Source organism: Protopterus annectens, chromosome 2.part1 (assembly GCF_019279795.1).
Source record: "Protopterus annectens isolate FY-2018-M chromosome 2.part1, PAN1.0, whole genome shotgun sequence".
Lineage (NCBI taxonomy): Eukaryota > Metazoa > Chordata > Ceratodontiformes > Protopteridae > Protopterus > Protopterus annectens.
Window position 1 is genome coordinate 1,552,481,893 of NC_056729.1, and position 20,355 is coordinate 1,552,502,247.

A 20,355-nucleotide genomic window follows, 5' to 3' on the forward strand; every position below is an offset into this window, starting at 1 on the left:
CTTCATCATTCTTGACTAGCTAATTCTTTCTTTTCAGTAAGTACTGCTAAATTTGCTGCTGCTTAACCCAAGATCAGAATATCTGCCTAAATAATTCATCCTTCATCACGATCTACTTATTAGTTTCCCCTCAAGTGTTTGGCAGTGCTTTGTGTAGACACAGACACCTTGAGTTGACAACTTTTCTTTAAAAGCACCATTGAGATTTCCCCAATACCTAGTCACACAGAGGACAACTTGTTTGCAGTGGCAAGCACTGCCCCCAGAGTTGCATACCAGATGCTCCTGACATTGTTTTATATTCTCACTCCAACCGTCTAATCAATAAAAAAAAGGTCTGTTGCCATGAATATTAACTTTCCCACCATTTCAGTTACCAGCTTGGCAGATATGGGCATCCTGAGGTAATGTAGATATTGCCTCATGTTTACTGACAACCAGTTAATTCTCAAACTGATGTGGTATGGGCGGCATGATGCCAGAGCACTTCTATGGGCTAGGCTTGTAAAGGCTCCAGGGCCATTAGCCTAGTACACACCTATGAACTTATGTCAGAGATGTATTTACACAGTCTCATTGGAGGCAAAGCTCTCACATTAAATCACTACTAATGTCAACCATGTTGTCAGTAGTATACACGCTGCATCCATCTCACACTATTCAGAGCAGACACATAGACCTACATGTGCTGAGGTACTTAAATGTAACCTTCGTAAACCCCAAAGACCTCCTAGGTAAAACACACATAACAAAAACCCTCAGCAGCCCTAAATAAACAATTTCAAAACAATACCCACATCAACACATACAGCCACATCTCATTGAGCCTCTACTTCTGAGCCCATAAGGCAAGCCACTACACAGTCCAACATTCTGGTCATTGGAAACTCCATTGTGAAGACCTACTGATGTCTCCCTCACCAGGCTGAGTAAGGAGAAAGTCCAAGGTCATTTGCTTATCGGGGCCAGGAACCACCACATTACGTACACACTCAGGTCATTGCACCCCAGGTGCCAGCATGACTCATAGTCCACATGGGTGTAAATGACCTGAGATGTAGCTCCCTAGACTAAACAGAGCGATATCATGGAGCTGTTGGAATAGCTTAGTTTCTGATGTCATTCTAAGGGGGTGCATTATTTGTCCACATGGAAGGAGATGCTCAACAGACCATGCTGCTCTGCCAGGGATGGTTGACACCTCTCTCCTGTAGTCTTTCGAATATAAGCTAAAATGTTCTCCTCCCCTGTACTTCCTTTTTTAAGGAAATGCCAAACTGAAAGTACTTCCAGCATAGCAAATCAAAACCAAGCAAATCTAAAGGTGTTACTGCTCAATGCTAGGAGTCTAAACAAAAAACTCTTCACCCTAGAGAACACTGACATGTTTTTGGTCACTGAGATATGGTTTAAAGCCACTGAGAGCATGCCAGTAGTGCAAGGTTATAATGCTTTCCACACATTTAGACCATCTACTACACAGACTGGGACTAAAGGTGGAGGTGTCACGATTAAAAATAAATAGACCTCAAGGTTGGTCAAACAGGGCAATGTACTTGAGCTTCTCCATGTTCAAATCACACAGTTGAGTCTAAGGGGGTGGCATATGTGGCTATGTTCATGAATTGTCCACGTTTTTATGTTGGAAAAAGTAACTGTAAAATTAAGGAGACAGTATATGAACACTAATAGTTTAAGGAAGAATAATCCAAACAATGCATTAGCCAGACATATACATGAATTTTAGACCATTCTTTTAGAATATATGATGATTATGTGGTCCCTAATATTAGGAGTGGGCCTTTAGCACCCCAATTGGAGAAAAATGAAGTAATTTGGCAGATGCGCCTAAATGTGGACCAGCGGCCAGGTATAAAAGTTCCATTGCATGTATATTAAAATTAACGACATTGCAGAGATGAAGGACTCTATTAAGGAGGATTTGTCTGTAGCTGTCACTTCAGATGAGGGGTTTGTATATTAATACAAAGATTTTGTAGGAGTTTGGTGTTATGTAGAAAGCTAATGTGTATAGACATATTTTTGTATATATTTTTATATGGATAGTTTAATAAATTTACTTTGTTTTTATAACAGTTTTAGGAAGGTTTTTTAAGAATTGTACAAGAAATATTGGTTGAAATTGAGTGTACTGTTGAAAGTTTTTGCTTTTAGAGAGTTAAAGGAATGATGTGGTAAGTGGGTGTGTCTGCAGTAACCTGTCAGAAGGCTCCTAATGGGTATTTAAATTGCGGTGGTGGTGCTGCGGTAGCGTTGTCGCCTCACAGTAAGACATTGTCCTGTTCGATTCTCAGCTAAAGCATCTTCTGTGTGGAGACATGCGTGAATAGGCGTACCTTCGATGAAGGTTGTGCGTCAGGGCTGGCGACACGGCATGTAAAAATCTTCTGCCAATCATTAGCGGACCGGAGTTCTGCTGTGGCGACCCCTAACCGGGAAAAGCCGAAAGACACACACATCAATGGGGAAAGGTATCTGATGAAGTTCACATTTATTGGACAAAAGCACTTGTGTAGGTTTTTTTTTTGTTTTTTTCTACTTTTGTTATAAAATAAATTTCTTATCACTGATTTTATTTGTTTGACCAAATAAAGCATGGTAATTTTGTATAATAGCAAAGCTTTCAAGTAAGAACCCTTTCTCAATGCTAATACCATTATACTGAATAATCACCTTTAAAGTAAGAGCCAACATATAACATGACGCTACATAAGCATTTTTTTTTAAATACATTAAATATTTTGTTGTATTCTTACTAAAACAGTTTTAATACTTACAGTATTGTTAAGACCAGGTTCAAACTCTGCACATAATCTAATAATCCACTCATACTCTTTATTTTCAAGAAAAGTATTTAAATCACCTCCAGTTCCTTTCACTACTATGTCTATTACCCTAAATGTAAAACAATGGTTCTCACCCTTGCTCATTGTGTGTCTACTTAGATCATTCTTGTCATTTCTCCTTCTTATATCTGACTTATGCTCAATAATTTGCTCCCTCAGCCTTCTGGTGGTTTTCCCCACATAAAATGAAAAACATTTTACGCAGATAGCGAGGTACACCACATAGCTGGTATTACAACTGGTTGTGAGGGAAAACCTCTACTGCCTGTTAGTCACAGGATGTATGAGCACATTGTTATTACCTGTTAAAATATTACAACAACTACAATTCATACACTTAAAACTACCTTGCTTCATAACTGTTTGTTGCTTGGCATATACTTTAAAATCTTTATAACATAACCTCCTTTTTAAGTTTCTAGTGTTCCTATAAGAAAAATAAGGCTTTTCATTCAAAATTGTCTGCATTTCAAGTATAGCCAACAAAATAGTCCACTTATTTTGTATAATTCTTTTAAGATCACCTGTCTTTAACTAAAAGTAGTTACACACCTAATTTTATTACATTGAACTCCCTTTTGTACCACTTCCTCTGCCCGCATAAAAAATATAGGATTCAGGGAAGTTTCTCTGTCCTTTTTTTACCCCATCACAAATTCTAACAAGTTCTGTTTGATTATAAACATTCTCTACAAATGCATCAACCAGCTCTTCTAACTGCTGATTAAATTTCTGGTCATCAGTATTTAACTTACTCACCCCACCCAACTGAGCCTTCATTATCCCTGAAAAACATGGGGTGCATGCATACTTTGCTTATGCACATAACTGCAAGCATGGATTTCTTTTTTATGAATGCTGGTTTCTATCCTTTCTAATTTTTTCTCCAGGCATATATCCAAGAACAGCATCTCTTTGTCAGAATGTTCCACTTTAAATTTAAGAAAGTTTGTCGGGCCATTTAAATAAGAAATAGTCATGCAGCTCATCAAAACTAGGACAGGTGGTCTTAAAAGAATTATACAAAAGAATTGGACTATTTTGTTGTCTCTACCTGAGCTGCAGACAGTTTTGAATGAAAAGCCTTATTATTCCTATAGGAACACTAGAAACTTATAAAGGAGGCTGTGTTATAAAGATTTTAAAGTATATGCCAAGAAACAGTTACGAAGCAAGGAACTTTTAAGTGTATGAATTGTAGTTGTAATGATATTTTAATAGACAATAACAATGTGTTCATACATCCTGTGACTAACAGGCAATATACGATGTTCTTCGTGTTTCACTGTTTCAGTCATCACACTTGGGTTATCTGCCAGAAGGTAGCCCTGAGTCGGCCTGAATACCAAAGACTTAGTATTTCTGCATCGGATGCTATTACTCCAGGACTTACGTCAGGTCGTCAGGGGTATAAAACCAGGCAGCCGATGCCATTACATCAGTCTTTCTTGCGAGGAGCCCGAAGCAGAAGCAGTTCCCAAGTGCCGATCGTCCACTACCTGAATTTTCATTTACAAATTTAATAATCCTGAAGTCTTCTAAAGCTAAGTACCCCGTTGGGGGTCCTTTTTTCTTGCTCTAACCTATGTCAGAAAAAGTTAACAATTGTCTTGCCTGTGAAAAGCAAATACCTCACAGATTTTTATTCTTACTGCGTCACCTGTTTAGGCCCAGACCACAACATCCCTTGCTGCCGGTTTTGTGCCTTATTTAACGCCCAAACCATTCGTCATTGGGCTGTCTTTGTCGATAAATTCTTTTGCTCTCGATCTCCGTATTCTGAAATGTCTTCGGTAAGCCATCCAACTACCGATATTCCGAAAAAAACGTAAAGATAAAGACAGACATTGCATTGGTCCAAAACTGCCGACGACGTTTCCGTTAAGCTAGTCGCCAGTCCGCTAGTACTCAGTAAGGCGCTTTCGCAGCTCCTGATGCCCACTTAAGTGGATTCGCAGGCCTATATTGAGACCCATTTGGAGTCCTGTATGGCACGAGACTCTTCATCGACTATGGAACCTGCGAATGTCTGTACCTTGGATGGGTCCGGAGCCGCTGAGCAGGCACTGGCTTCTGAGGCATTTATTCGCTCAACCAATGTTGGACTCAAACTGATGACTTCTTTTTTAACCAAAACTACAGAGTTTCTTAGGCCCAGAATATGCACTACGCCTAAAAAAACGACAAAAGAGCATACACCTGCTCGCTTGCCACAAAAACAAATGCTTAGAATGGCTGAAGACCTTATTACGCTGATTAGGGGAAGTCAGCCTTCACCTGCTAAGAGACAGAGTCCAGTCCCCTTCAGCTTCTACAGACCAGGAGTCCGATGACTCTAAAATTTCTGATTATGAAGACATGCCCTTATCTGCTTATGAGGATTCAGATGCAGAGGAATCCATTCCCTCTGCCTCCCCTTCAGAGGATTTTTCTTTTGGTGAAACCTTACATACCTTATGAGAGCATTTCCACTGTGAATGCCAATACTATCCTCAGTCCAAAAAGAGACTCGGAGAATTTCTAGAGCTGCTTCAACACAGGCCCTTAGCAATACCCCCTGTCCTGGATGTTGTGAATGATGTTTTTATGGAATCCAGTCTTACTCCTGACACTTTACCTCCTGCCCCTAGGAAACTGGACAGGTACTGCAGAGTACCTGACACTCACAAATTTCTTTTCAAGAATCCTACTGCTGACTCAGAGATCATTTGCCAGGGGCCTGAAGGTATCAAGGCTACTACAGCCAAGAATCCCACCCCTTCGGACAGGGATTCCAGAGCTTTGGACAGATTGGGTAAGAAAGTATGTACCTCTGCAACTCTTGCTATTAGGGCATTGAATTGTCAGTTTCACATGCTGAAGTACCAGCAACATATTATGGAACTTATTAAACAAAAAGTGGCAACTGTTTCAGACTGTGCAGAAAATAAAGAATTGCAGGAGCTTATGCACTCTGCAAGCCAAGTCAGCAAGCATACTTTGCAGTGTGGCTTTGATGCCCTAGAAGCATCTTGCCAGGCAGCTGTCACTGGCTCTGTACTGAGAAAACATACTTGGCTGAAGGAGCAGACCTTGCCAGACCATGTCAAATCAAAGTTACTAGACGCTTCTTTGAATAAGGACTGCTTGTTTGGCACCAAAGCAGAAGAGGTTCTTAAAAAGATGGAAGAAAAAGCGAAGTCTATGCAGACTGTTAAAGAATTCTTACAAGTGTAACCCTCTAGATTCCATAGGCATTGCCCTTCCAAACACTGGCCCTTTCCAGCCCCCTCCAGGCCTTCTCAAACCAGACCCAGGGGAAACAGACCACCCAGACTTCAGTCTCAGGGTATGCAGACATCTAAGCAATGGAGTGCCCCCACTCCTAAAGCAGGGGAGTGGTAAGCCACTTCCTTACGGAAAAAGCTCACAATGACTTCTTTACTCCACTCCTCAGCTGTGCCCAATTGCTTGTGACCTTAGGAGGAAAACTTGCCCTTCATGCAAAAAACTGGATGTCCATCACTCAGGACCGGTGGGTCATCAGTATTGTATACCAGGGGTACAAATTTTATTTCCATTCACTTCTAACCCCAAGCGGGTTTCCAGACCTTCCTCCAAACCAGTGGGCAGAGGCTCAAAAGCAAGTACTTTCCCTGCTCAATATCAGAGCTATTCAGCCAGTTCCGGTAGAACAGAGGGGTCAAGGATTCTACTCCATACTCTTCCTGGTACCCAGGAAAGAGGACTCTTGATGCCCAATCCTGGATCTTTCCATTATCGACACCCTCCTGGTGGTACCAAAATTCAAAATGCTTACCCTGCAAACAGCTTTTTCCTATGCTAGCCATGGATGCCTGGTTAGTCACCCTAGACTTAAAAGAAGCCTATCTGCATATCCCCTTAAGGGAATCATGCAGGAAGTATCTACGTTTCAGGGCAGGGTCTGTGCGTTATCAGTTCTCTACACTTCCCTTTGTCTTATCTACTTCACCCAGAGTATGCACAAGATGCCTGGCTCCAGCCATTGCATACTGCAGGCAGAGAAATATCCAAATTTACCCATACTTGGACGACTGCCTGATTCAGGCGAGCAGTCAGGAATTGCTGTTGCATCACCTGACATTTGTGAAAAACCTTCTCACTTCCTTGGGGTCCACCATCAACTAAAAGAAATCAAAACTGGTACCCAGTCAAAAGATTGTATTCCTGGGAGCAAGCTTGGACACAGCTTCCCAGATGGCATTCCTCACCTCAGAAAAACAAGTCTGTCTGACAGACTACTACAAATAAATGGCCACCAGAACCCAACTATCTGCAAGAATAATACTGCAAGCCCTAGGGTTCATGGCCTCAGGTATACTGCTGATTCCATATGCAAGATTGCATATGAGGAAACTCCAATGGTACTTAAAAAGTCTTTGGTGCCAACATTCTCAGGACCTGGAAACAGTCATTCATTCCTATCATACCCTGTCTAAGGACAGAATTCCTCTGGTGGGCAGAAGCATGCAACCACAACAAGGAACTGCTATTTACTCAACCCCAAGCCGCCCAGACCCTAACCGCAGATGCATCAGACTATGCCTGGGGGGCACACATGGACAGAATATGTATTCAGTGCCACTGGAGCCCAAGTCAAATTCATCTGCACATCAACCAAAAAGAGATGTTAGCTGTACAGAATGCCCTGGCAGCTTTCAGATTCCTAATCCTTCCAAGACAACTGCTAATAAAAACAGACAACACCACAGTTATGTAGTACATCAGCAAGCAGGGGGGAACCCATTCCTACCCACTCTGCAGGCTAGCCATGACCCTGTGGAACACGGCCTTGGCCATTCAAGTCCATCTGCAAGCTCAGTTCCTGCCAGGTAAACAAAACTTACTGGCAGATGACTTAAGCAGAAATCTCCTAGACCCACACAAGTGGCAATTGGAGCACAGCACCTTCAACCTCCTGATCCAGAAATGGGGTCCCCAGAGGTGGATCTCTTTGCCTCCCCTACAACCAGCATCTCAGCAAATTCTGCACCAGGAATCCTCACAGTAGGGCCTGGAAAGTGAGTGCCCTGTCCTTTCAGTGGGTGAATCTCTCAATCTATGCCTTTCCCCCTCTGCCCCTCCTTTCAAGAGTATTACTCAAGATAAAACAGGGCAGACCAAGGACAATTCTGATTGACCCAGACTGGCCACGCCAGCATTGGTACCCACTCTTGAGCAGCCTATCGGTGCCACCCTGGCACCTATACCAGAATCCAACCCTCCTCTCTCAGCAGGAGGGACAGATTCTGCATCCACAACTGCAAACCCTAAATCTTGCAGCCTGGCTTATTCCTTGAATTCTCCTCCAGCGACCTTAAGCCAACAGGTGCTGGATGTCATTCTTGAAGCCAGAAGACCCAGTGCAAGAAGATCCTATGCTGATAAGTGGAAAAGGTTCTGCTCATGGATTCAGTCTAAAGGAGAGGACACAATACTGCCCTCTGTCTGCCTCTTATCCTGGATTACTTGGCAGATCTACTCCACAAAGGCCTGTCCTTCTCCTCCATTAAGATACATGCCTCAGCCATTTCTGCTCATTATAACATTAAGACACCTGTCTTCTCGCACCCTCTTATCAAACAGTTCCAGAGAGGGGCAACCAACTTAAGGCCACCAAGGAGAGCACCCACCCCTGCTTGGGACCTTAACTTTGTACTGGAAAAGCTCATGCTTCCCCCCTTTGAACCTGCTGCATCAGCAGAGTTAAAATTCCCCTCTTGGAAAACAGCCTTGCTTCTAGCCATTCACTTCAGCTAGAAGAGTGTCTGAGCTACAAACACTGATGTCTGTGGAACCCTTCATTATTTTCCATGCTGACAGGGTTTCTCTCATGACTAACCCTTCCTTTATTCCTAAAGTGGTGTCCAGTGTGGCTCTCAGTAAATCCATCCATTTGCCAACCTTCTTCCCTGATCCTCCAAATAAAGGGGAAAGGATTCTGCACTCCTTGGACGTGCACAGACAGCTCAGAGTCTACCTTGATAGGACTAAGCCCTTCAGAAAATCTGACCAGCTACTAGTCAGCTTTGCAACAGGGGCAGAGAGCAAGGCTATTAAACTATTTCCAAATGGATAGCACACTGCATCCATTTCTGCTACAAGCACCATGGGAAACCAACCCCTCAGGGGGTCACAACACATTCCACTAGGGCAACATCTACCTCTGCAGCGTTTCTCAGGGGAGTCCCTACTAGGGACATCCTGGAGGCTGCTACCTGGAGTTCTGTCCACACCTTCACCAAGCATTACCACCTGTCTATCTTTTCCAAATCCAGGGCAGGATTTGCTACAGCAGTCTTGCAAGGCATACTAGCCAGCCCGAACACTTCTTGACTGCCTTCACCCTTCTTCAGCTTTGGGAATCCACCCAAGTGTGATGACTGCAACAGTGAAACACGAAGAACATAGTAAATGTAGATGTTCGAGTGTGTTCACTGTTGCAGTCTTGGTTTCCCTCCCTCCAGCCCCCTGGTTTTCTCTCTCTCTCTCTCTCTCCTAGCTATGGCTATTACTAACCCCTTCTGGGGTATTGGTATTGGTATTTACTTTTTACTGGTGGTGTTTTGCCCCACCATAACCTAGCTCCCTATTTGGGGAGGCTCCTGAAATTTGGGGCAAGAAAAACTGATGTAATGACGTTGGCTGCCTGTTTTTATACCCCTGACGACCTGACGTCAGTCCTGGAGCGACAGCATCCGGCGCAGAAATACTAAGTCTCTGGTATTCGGGACGACTGAGGGTTACCTGCAGGCAGATAACCCAAGTGTGATGACTGCAACAGTGAATACACTCGAACATGTACATTTATGTTAAGTGTACACAACTGCACTTTTTCCCTCACAGCCAATTGTAATGCCAGCTATGTGGTGTACCTCGCCACCTACGTAAAATGTTTTTCATTTTATGTGGGGAAAACCACCAGAAGGATGAGGGAGCTAATTATTGAGCACAATTCGGATACAAGAAGGAGAAATGACAAGAATGCTCTAAGTAGATACATAATGAGCAAGGGTGAGGACCATTACTTTAGGTTTAGGGTAATAGACATAGTAGTGAAAGGAACCGGGGGGGAGAGTTAAATAATTTTCTTGAAACTAGAGTATGAATGGATTATTAGATTGTGTGCAGTATTTGAAAATGTTCTTAACAATACTGTAAGTATGAAACCTGTTTTAGTAAGAATGCAACAACAAAATATTTAATGTATTTAAAAAAAAAAATTAATGTAGTGTCAGTGATATGCTGGCTGTGGTCATGTGATACATGTTGGCTCTTATTTAAATGGTGATTATTCTGTATAATGGTATTAGCATTAAGAAAGGGTTGTTACCTGAAAGCTTTTCTTTAATAAAGTTTTTGCTTGACGTTGGAATGGTTTATTTCTGAGCCTGTCGTTATAGTTTTTCCAGTTACCACAGTATCAACCTTATTACCAGTGAATTTTGTATAATAACCAGTATTGTCTCTGAGTCATGACTTCTGGTGATTCAGTTTGTCGCGTAAGCACTTTTTTGTATTGGTTTGTTTTCTTTTTATACACCATGGCCGCAGAAACCAAACTGGTTTGCCTTCGCTGTTGACACAGTTTGGAGGGGAAGACCTAAATAGGTCTGTAGGAAACCTCACCCTCCTAATCCAGCAATTGACTCAGCGAGTGGATAAGTTAACACAGAATAATACTACAGTTGGAAACCCTCAACAGTTGGGAATATCGGAACTGATACTGCAGACGTATTTTCAGCCAGTTAACACTTCTGCACTAAATTGGTTCAACTATATGGGACTTGATTCAGGAGCGAATACATCCTATAATTGTATTAACTGTGTAACAAAAGTAGGACAGCAAACTGGCCCTTCTAATGGTACCTACAACAGTACTGCAGAATGAGTGTAATGACCGTCTGGTAAGGTATCACCTTTCTCAAGGGGATGTTCTGGCTCTAAATGATTGGTTACAGGTGGGTTTTGAATTCAGTATGGAAAATGTCTTGCCAACTAATAATATTAATGATAAAATGGGCAAATTGGATTCTAAATTGTTAAAATATAAAAAAATCCTATTGGAAAACTCCTATTTTAGGGAATGTATCAGGAAGAAACTTGTACCAAAGGGCTTGAGATTATGGAGTTACCCAATGTATCTGGTGGAGAATTCACCTTTGCATCATGGCCTCATTAAACTTTTTGATAGGCATGGGATGGTGTTTTTGGAACTTTTAATGAAGCATAATTCAGTAATTATAGATAAACTAGGGAATAATCTGGCCAACGTGGAAAATAATATTGAAGTGGATGCGCAGTATGAATAGTTCAAATTTGAACATTTACGTATTCATACCAGCATAGAACAGCATGTGGGCGAAATTAAAATAACTAAAATAAAGAAATTACAAAGGAACAGTACTGATTATGCTAATGGGAAAGCTTATCCTAAGCCTCCCTCCTCACAGGTATGGGGCAATAATGGAGTTGTGAGTGATGAACTAATTATACACAATAGCAACATACAAGAGGGGGTAACAACAATCCTAGTAACAACTCTGGGGCTAATTCGAATATGCTCAAGGATTTAGGAAATCGAATGAACCCGGATGAATTCCCACCTTTAAGGAAATCTGAAAGGCTGAAGGGAAGACGCAACCAATCCTTTTGACAAGGCCAACCATTAGTACAGGATTTTTATACACCCACATTCAGGAACCAGACAGTTACCACAGGGGGAAGGGCTCCCATATTGGAACCAATTGCAGAGAGGCCAGCCAAAATCAGAGGTATTGAATGAACACACACAGCAGGACTGTGTCTTATGGACAAACTAGGACAAATTTCCAAACCTTGTAACATTGTATTGAGTAATGGGGGGACTTTAAAGTGTGTAATTATTCAAATACCCACATTGACTCCACTGTGGCAGATATTTTGCTAAAGGGGATGACTTTTGTACCAACTTGTAAAAATGACCCTGTGCAGACAATTATTGATTTTTAGAATGTTTTTAAGAAGGTTAAATTTCAAAGTAATTTTTGGTGAGGAATGATCTTTTTATTCACATGAGGATTAATGCAGAGTAAGACGTACATACAACCCAGCCCCATCCAGCTTTGCAAGCTTTTCAGAATGCATGTGAATTAGATTTTAAGGAATTGTTTGAAAATATGGGTATTAAGTAAAAGAGCTTTAATTGTAATATCAAATTTCAGGGACAGAATACACTTATATTAAAATGCAACAAATTCAGTTTATGAAGCCAAATAAAGGGGGCTGGCTGGTAGTCATCGGTGTATTTCTTGTTTGTTGCTATCCGTATGCTAACTTGTATTTTGAGTGTTACGTTTTGTTGAATTTATTTCCGAATGAGTACCAGTAATGTAATGTTATGTTTATTGTGGAGCTTTTCTCCCTGGGTATCCACTGAAAATGGACTCTGAATGGCCCAGTGGACTTTCCCAGTAAACAAAGTGCAAATAAATAATAAATAAATTTGATTATAATAGGATGAAAAAATCTGGGATACGCCAGCTTACCAGTCAGTATCTAAAAATGAGATGAATGGGGGTGTATCTTAGAATTTATCAGCAACTAAATGATTTATTTATTGATAAATGCATTGGGTTGGATGTATACAACTTTTTGAACATGTCTGCACCAGTCATACTAGTTTTGTATGAGGTTCCTAAATTGCACAAGAGTATAGAGGAACCACCCATATGTCTCATAGTTGATGGACATAATTCCATCACTTTGGTGTGTGCAAAATATTTAGATATTAAACTTAAGCCATTTCTGGTTGATGAGGTACAAATATGTAGAGACTACTGGAATTTCTTAACATTGATTAATGGTTTGAAATACAATTCTGAGGACATTTTACTAACTGTTGATAGCTATTCCCCAGGGCATGGGGATAAAATGGATTACTGATTTTTTGAGTTTGAAAAAAGTTCCACAGGTAGATATAAACTTTTATATAAGGAATTATTGGAGTTAGTATTGGGCAATAATTATATGCTTTTTGATGGGGGAAGTATTACTTCCCAAAAAGTGATGTGGCCATGGTCACCCCATGTGGAGCAGTTTTTGCGAATATAGTAATGGCATTTTGGGAGCAAAAGTTCTTATTTAAGAGTAAATTTAAAAGTAATTTTTGATTATACGCCCAGTTTTGGGATGGTATTTTTATCATTTGGAAAGGGCATAAAGGTGAAATTGATGAATTAATTGACTACATAGGTAATACAACAATTTTTTTTTTTAGCATTTACATATGAAATGGATACAGAAAAATATTCTGTTTGGCTGTACCTCTAATTAAAGATAGAATAAATGAAAGGTACATATCAAAGATAAACAGAAGACATATTCCAACAGTTTTGTACACTTCACTAGTTTGCACCCCTTACCCCAGAAACGTTCAGTGGTTAAGGAGCAACTGGTGAGGGTATCTAGAATGGTTTCACTCGAACAGGACTTTTTTGAAGAATGTTCCCATTTAGATGACATGTTTAAGAAAAGGGGATATCCCAGAGAATTATTGCAAGAACTAGTACAAGAGATCAGTATAAAATGAGGGAGGGGTTATTTTAAACCTGTCTTGAACAAAGGTTCCCAGGAACAGGGTTTGATACAACAAAATAACTTTAAATTGGAGAATGGATCAAAGTTTAAAAATGATTAGAAACATTCAGACATTTTCATAATGAACAAGGAACATTGAAATGGATTTTATGTAAGAACTGGCCATTGATAAAGATCAGTTAGGAAGGTTTTGTAATAATTTTAATAATTTTACAAGGAAAATTGGTTGAAATTGAACGTACTGTTGGATGTTTTCACTTTTAGAGAGTTAAAGGAATGACTTGGTAAGTGAGTGTGTCTGCAGTAACCTATCGGACAGCTCTTAATGGGTATTTAAATTTTGTATTAATGGGGAAAGGTATCTGATGAAGTTCATTTATTGGACGAAAGCACGTGTGTAGTGTTTTTCTACTTTTGTTATAAAAGAAATTCCTTGTCACTGATTTTATTTGTTTGACAAAATAAAGCATGGTAATTTTGTGTGGTAACCAGTATGTTCTATACAAGCAGTGACTTCTGGTGATTGAGTTTGTTGTTTGTAAGAACTTTTTTGTATCTGATACCTCCAGACTGGTCAAACAGGATAATGCACTTGAGCTTTTCCATGTTCAAACCACCTTAGACAAAATCCTGCACCTATTTCTTACCAGTTAGTGGTCCCTCTCTATGACCCAGGAAACCCATAACATGTATTTAAACTTATTGGAAACACTCACCATCTAACCAATTATCAAATACATGGGCAACTTTAGTTACCCCACTATTAACTGGGAATTGTATACAACACCAAACGTGCAGGCATAGAGATTTCTGGATTTTATAAACACAAACTCCCTGGACCAGATTGTTAGTGTACCAACCAGGGGTGCAACCATACTGGATCTGCTCCTCACTAATATGGGATAGTGCTGCACACTCCTTAGTGTAGTGTCTTCTCTGGTAAGGTCAGACCACAAAATGGTCTCCTTCTGAAGTAAAAATACAACCTAGAACTCTACTAACACTGGAATATTCAGGAACTACTCTAAGGCTAGCTGTCTTCTATTAAGTGATAACTTGACAAAATTTTCAAGGCCCCATAAATCCTGAGAATACTGCTATGTGGAACTGTTCACAGAAGCCCTATATAAGCATGTTAATAGCTGCATAGATGAAGCTGTACCCTCAAGGGAGAAATATAGAACTAACTCAAAAAACACCCACTCTGGTGGAATTACAGTTATCAATAACAGAAGGAAGAAAATCATGCAAATTAGAAGGTGCAGCACCCAGCAGGATAAAAGCCATCTTAGCAAACTAAGCAAACAACCTGGAGGACAAATAGTCTTCGAAAGTCAAATCTGAGGTAAACTTGGCCTCTCAGGCCAAAGACAACCACAAAGCATTCCTTAGCTATGTTCGCAACCTCAAAGGCAATACACAATTGTATGCAGAGCTCATTGTTAATGGGGTCACCTGTACTGAGCCAGAAGGTATAGCAAACCTAATGGCTGACAAATTCAGCTCCAACTTTTCCTCCTCTGTCCCCCACGACTTTCCCTCAGGAAATACCGTCAACTATAACTCCCCCTGCTATCACTAGGGAACAGGTCATTAATGCTCTCTCTAAGGTCATCAGAGGACCAACACAATATCCCAGAATGCCTTATGAACAGCATGAAACAAAACATGTCAGGCCGTCTGGAATTACTGTTGAACTGTAGCTTCCAAATAGGCTTCTTGCCTCCTGAATGGAGAATAGCAACAGATTCCCCTGCACAAAGGTGGGCCATCTACAGACCCTGGAAACCCATAAGCCTCACTAGTCTTGTATGCAAGCTATGGAAAGAATTATCATGGAAATGATCAGTAATCACATAGGAAACCTCCAGACACTGGACTCAAGCCAGTTTGGTTTTGTCAAGGCCAAGTCATGCCTTCCGAGCCTCGTGGACTTCTTTGAGAAGCTCGCCAAAACAGTGGATGTGGGCAAAATTGTTCACACTGCCTGCCTTGACTTGGCGAAGGCATTTGACACAGTACCCCACTCTTGAAATGGATTTTATGTAAGAACTGGCCATTGATAAAGATCAGTTAGGAAGGTTTTGTAATAATTTTAATAATTTTACAAGGAAAATTGGTTGAAATTGAACGAACTGTTGGATGTTTTCACTTTTAGAGAGTTAAAGGAATGACTTGGTAAGTGAGTGTGTCTGCAGTAACCTATCGGACAGCTCTTAATGGGTATTTAAATTTTGTATTAATGGGGAAAGGTATCTGATGAAGTTCATTTAATGGACGAAAGCACGTGTGTAGTGTTTTTCTACTTTTGTTATAAAAGAAATTCCTTGTCACTGATTTTATTTGTTTGACAAAATAAAGCATGGTAATTTTGTGTGGTAACCAGTATGTTCTATACAAGCAGTGACTTCTGGTGATTGAGTTTGTTGTTTGTAAGAACTTTTTTGTATCTGATACCTCCAGACTGGTCAAACAGGATAATGCACTTGAGCTTTTCCATGTTCAAACCACCTTAGACAAAATCCTGCACCTATTTCTTACCAGTTAGTGGTCCCTCTCTATGACCCAGGAAACCCATAACATGTATTTAAACTTATTGGAAACACTCACCATCTAACCAATTATCAAATACATGGGCAACTTTAGTTACCCCACTATTAACTGGGAATTGTATACAACACCAAACGTGCAGGCATAGAGATTTCTGGATTTTATAAACACAAACTCCCTGGACCAGATTGTTAGTGTACCAACCAGGGGTGCAACCATACTGGATCTGCTCCTCACTAATATGGGATAGTGCTGCACACTCCCTAGTGTAGTGTCTTCTCTGGTAAGGTCAGACCACAAAATGGTCTCCTTCTGAAGTAAAAATACAACCTAGAACTCTACTAACACTGGAATATTCAGGAATTACTCTAAGGCTAGCTGTCTTCTATTAAGTGATAACTTGACAAAATTTTCAAGGCCCCATAAACCCTGAGAATACTGCTATGTGGAACTGTTCACAGAAGCCCTATATAAGCATGTTAATAGCTGCATAGATGAAGCTGTACCCTCAAGGAAGAAATATAGAACTAACTCAAAAAACACCCACTCTGGTGGAATTACAGTATCAATAGGCTCTGTAACAGAAGGAAGAAAATCATGGCAAATTAGAAGGTGCAGCACCCAGCAGGATAAAAGCCGTCTTAGCAAACTAAGCAAACAACCTGGAGGACAAATAGTCTTCGAAAGTCAAATCTGAGGTAAACTTGGCCTCTCAGGCCAAAGACAACCACAAAGCATTCCTTAGCTATGTTCGCAACCTCAAAGGCAATACACAATTGTATGCAGAGCTCATTGTTAATGGGGTCACCTGTACTGAGCCAGAAGGTATAGCAAACCTAATGGCTGACAAATTCAGCTCCAACTTTTCCTCCTCTGTCCCCCACGACTTTCCCTCAGGAAATACCGTCAACTATAACTCCCCCTGCTATCACTAGGGAACAGGTCATTAATACTCTCTCTAAGGTCATCAGAGGACCAACACAATATCCCAGAATGCCTTATGAACAGCATGAAACAAAACATGTCAGGCCGTCTGGAATTACTGTTGAACTGTAGCTTCCAAATAGGCTTCTTGCCTCCTGAATGGAGAATAGCAACAGATTCCCCTGCACAAAGGTGGGCCATCTACAGACCCTGGAAACCCATAAGCCTCACTAGTCTTGTATGCAAGCTATGGAAAGAATTATCATGGAAATGATCAGTAATCACATAGGAAACCTCCAGACACTGGACTCAAGCCAGTTTGGTTTTGTCAAGGCCAAGTCATGCCTTCCGAGCCTCGTGGACTTCTTTGAGAAGCTCGCCAAAACAGTGGATGTGGGCAAAATTGTTCACACTGCCTGCCTTGACTTGGCGAAGGCATTTGACACAGTACCCCACTCTGGCATTTCTGACCAACTCAACAGGCTAGATACAAAACCTTATGTCACCCAGTGCATAGCCAGAACAGACAGCACCCAGAAAGTTAGAAGTGGGAAGTTCGCCACTACAAAGAGGCCAGTCACAAGCCAAGTCCCTCAGGGATCAGTCCCAGAACCGCTGCTTTTTGGCATTTACTTCTCCGAAATCAAGGCAAATGTCAATGTCCTCTATCTGACTAAATTTGCAGATGATTGCAAATTAGAAGCTGTCATTGAATCCCCCACCAACGCAAATGTTCTCCAGGAAGGACTTACAGACAAATAACTAGTGTCAGAACTATGGACTAAAACTAAATGCCAAGAAATGCACAATAGTATCTTTCAGGAAGTCCTCCACCCCTGGTAACTATCATATTGACAACACACCCCTAACAGCTGACTCTGTAGTCAGGGACCTGGGGACACACACAGACAGTAATCTAGCCTTTCACCATCATGGGTCTACAGTAGTGATAAAACCATTATATGTTTAACTTGTAAATAAAGGCTTGGCATGTAATTCCAAGGATGTCATTGTTCCACTGTTTATACGGCATTCATCAGACCCATCATTGAGTACAATGCCCCCTTTGATATGTACCTAACCAGGCACATCCATCAACTGGAATTTCCACAGAGGTTTCTCACTAAAAGAATACAGGGCATAAGTAACATGTCCTATTCAGACAACCTCAAGGCCTTATCCCTTTATTCCGTTTCCTAGAGACTGTTGAGTAAAGACCTATGTTTTGCATACAAGGCATTGTCAGACCACAGTCTGATGGATCTCTTGCATATCTGCAAAACAAATGGCACCAGAATTACCCATTCTAAAGACTTAAATCCTGACTGTGATGTAAACAGGACCTGTTGGAGAGGCAGAGAGACAGGTACGTATTCCAGAGACTACCCCTTTTCTGGAACAGGTTCCCCATCCATGTGAAGCAGAGCGCCTTCCTAACCCAATTCATTTGTAAATTGGACAGTTGGATGGGGAACAGGAAATTCTTCCCTGGTTTGGCATCTCTCTCTCTCTCTCTCTAATGGACCCAGGCAGCCTGTAAATGGTTCATCTCTCATGCCGCTGCTTACACTTATCAGAACTTGTCAGAGATTTTTGATGCATGGCTAGGCTTAAAAAGGCCCTTGTGGTTGTTAGCCTAGTAAACACTATGAACCACTGATGACATCTAGTGGACCTGGTACAAGTCTGTTAGAGAAGAGGATATTAAGTGGAAAAATATCTCTTAATAAAGTTTTGATACATTTATAAGAGGTGACTTTCTAATACTAATAAAATCAATTTATTTTTATCAAATCTAAACCAAAAAAAAAAATCTTCAGAATTAATAAGAAAATAGACCAAGACTGTGCCTATCTGGAGCAGGATTATAAATTGTGAATATCCTCTTTATTAACTGTAACATGTGCACCATTATTTTTTGACAATGGTTACTGCAGTTGGATAATCTGTTTGTAGAAGTCTGATGAATTTCCCATTTACACAAACTACATGGGTTTACTTTGTACAGCAGTTTAAGCTGTCTGGTAATTATCTGATCTGTTGTGAATTATTGTACTATATGAAATGTAATGTTTTTAAAAATCATTCATTGGTACATTTATTAACAAGAAAATAGACCAGGATTGTGCCTATCTGGAGCAGGATTATAAATTGTGAATATCCTCTTTATTAACTGTAAAATGTGCACCATTATTTTTTGACAATAGTTACTGCAGTTGGATAATCTGTTTGTAGAAGTCTGATGAATTTCCCATTTACACAAACTACATGGGTTTACTTTGTACAGCAGTTTAAGCCGTCTGGTAATTATCTGATCTGTTGTGAATTATTGTATTATATGAAATGTAATGTTTTTAAAAATCATTTATTGGTGCAGTCTGTATTGCAGATAGTTAAGTCAGTACTTTGTTGATTTACAAGATCAGTATCTTTTTTAATAGAATAAATCTGGTCTCAAGTGTAAGAATTTTAAATTAGTGTAATGTGTCCCTTTTTCATTTACAGAAGAGAGGAGGCTAGAAGGAGTATGCCCTTACTGTTTCCAGTACCTGCTACCAGGGAATCACAGAGTGCGTCTTAAACCCAAAATGAAGTTAACTCCACGTGTATGTCGACTTCTTAATCAAGAGAAAAACAGGAAAATGAACTGCAAACAGCAGAAAATAATTAGAAAATACAAAAATTCCAGAAGTGTACTGGTAAGACATATCGTACAGTCGCAATCGGTGTATTTGTGAAGGAGAATCGTGTGTAAAGCCTGAAATAAAAACACTAGAGAAAAATACTGCTGAACAGCTTTGCCTGATAGTTAGGTGGTAGTGAGCAAAAGTTTAGTACATAATTAATAATGGCTGACAAGGTGGGTGCTGTAGGGAAGTATTGGATGTCCCATGGGTGCTGTGTGGCTAACAACCTTCTCACTTTGGAAATTCCATTTGTTCTACAATGGCTATGCTTGGGTACACCATTGCACTTAGAAACTTGCCTGCTACACCACTGTGCTGTGCTGTAGTACTTTCTACACTAATGTAGTTTAACTGCATTTCATTGATGTACTGATGCCAGCATTGCTATGTAAATGCATGCTGCCTACAATTTTAAATTTACTGTTGTATTAGTTCGTCCGAAGTAGCTAACTTCATTTGTGCAGCAACCTATGGGTATTGGATCCGACCCAGCAGTTTTCAACAGCTTAGATCCGAGCTCCTCCCTCTAGCCATAAACCCCTGCCAACCCTGACTGACCTCAGATCTAGTTTGCCGCGCTTGTCGTCAGCAGCTGGGTTTTCGGGCTCCAGGCTTGGTCGTTTGGTTTGTGAGAAAAACAGAAAAACTTATTCCTTTTCTATCTCTTTAGTGTGAGTGTTGTGTGTTTAGATCCCTTTGATCTGTAAACCCTAGTTTTTAACTCTTAC

The 20,355-nt window shown here is 40.6% G+C and overlaps 1 protein-coding gene across 1 annotated transcript in view; it reads left to right on the top strand.

The window, feature by feature from the left end:
• The window catches only part of CCHR2.PART1H18orf21 (chromosome chr2.part1 C18orf21 homolog), a 329,037-nt gene that overhangs the window by 147,295 nt on the left and 161,387 nt on the right, over positions 1-20,355 (top strand). The window contains exon 3 of the mRNA XM_044063004.1: positions 19,446-19,639. Within this exon, the coding sequence (XP_043918939.1) occupies positions 19,446-19,639 (194 nt within the window). The remainder of the gene's footprint in view (positions 1-19,445; positions 19,640-20,355) is intronic.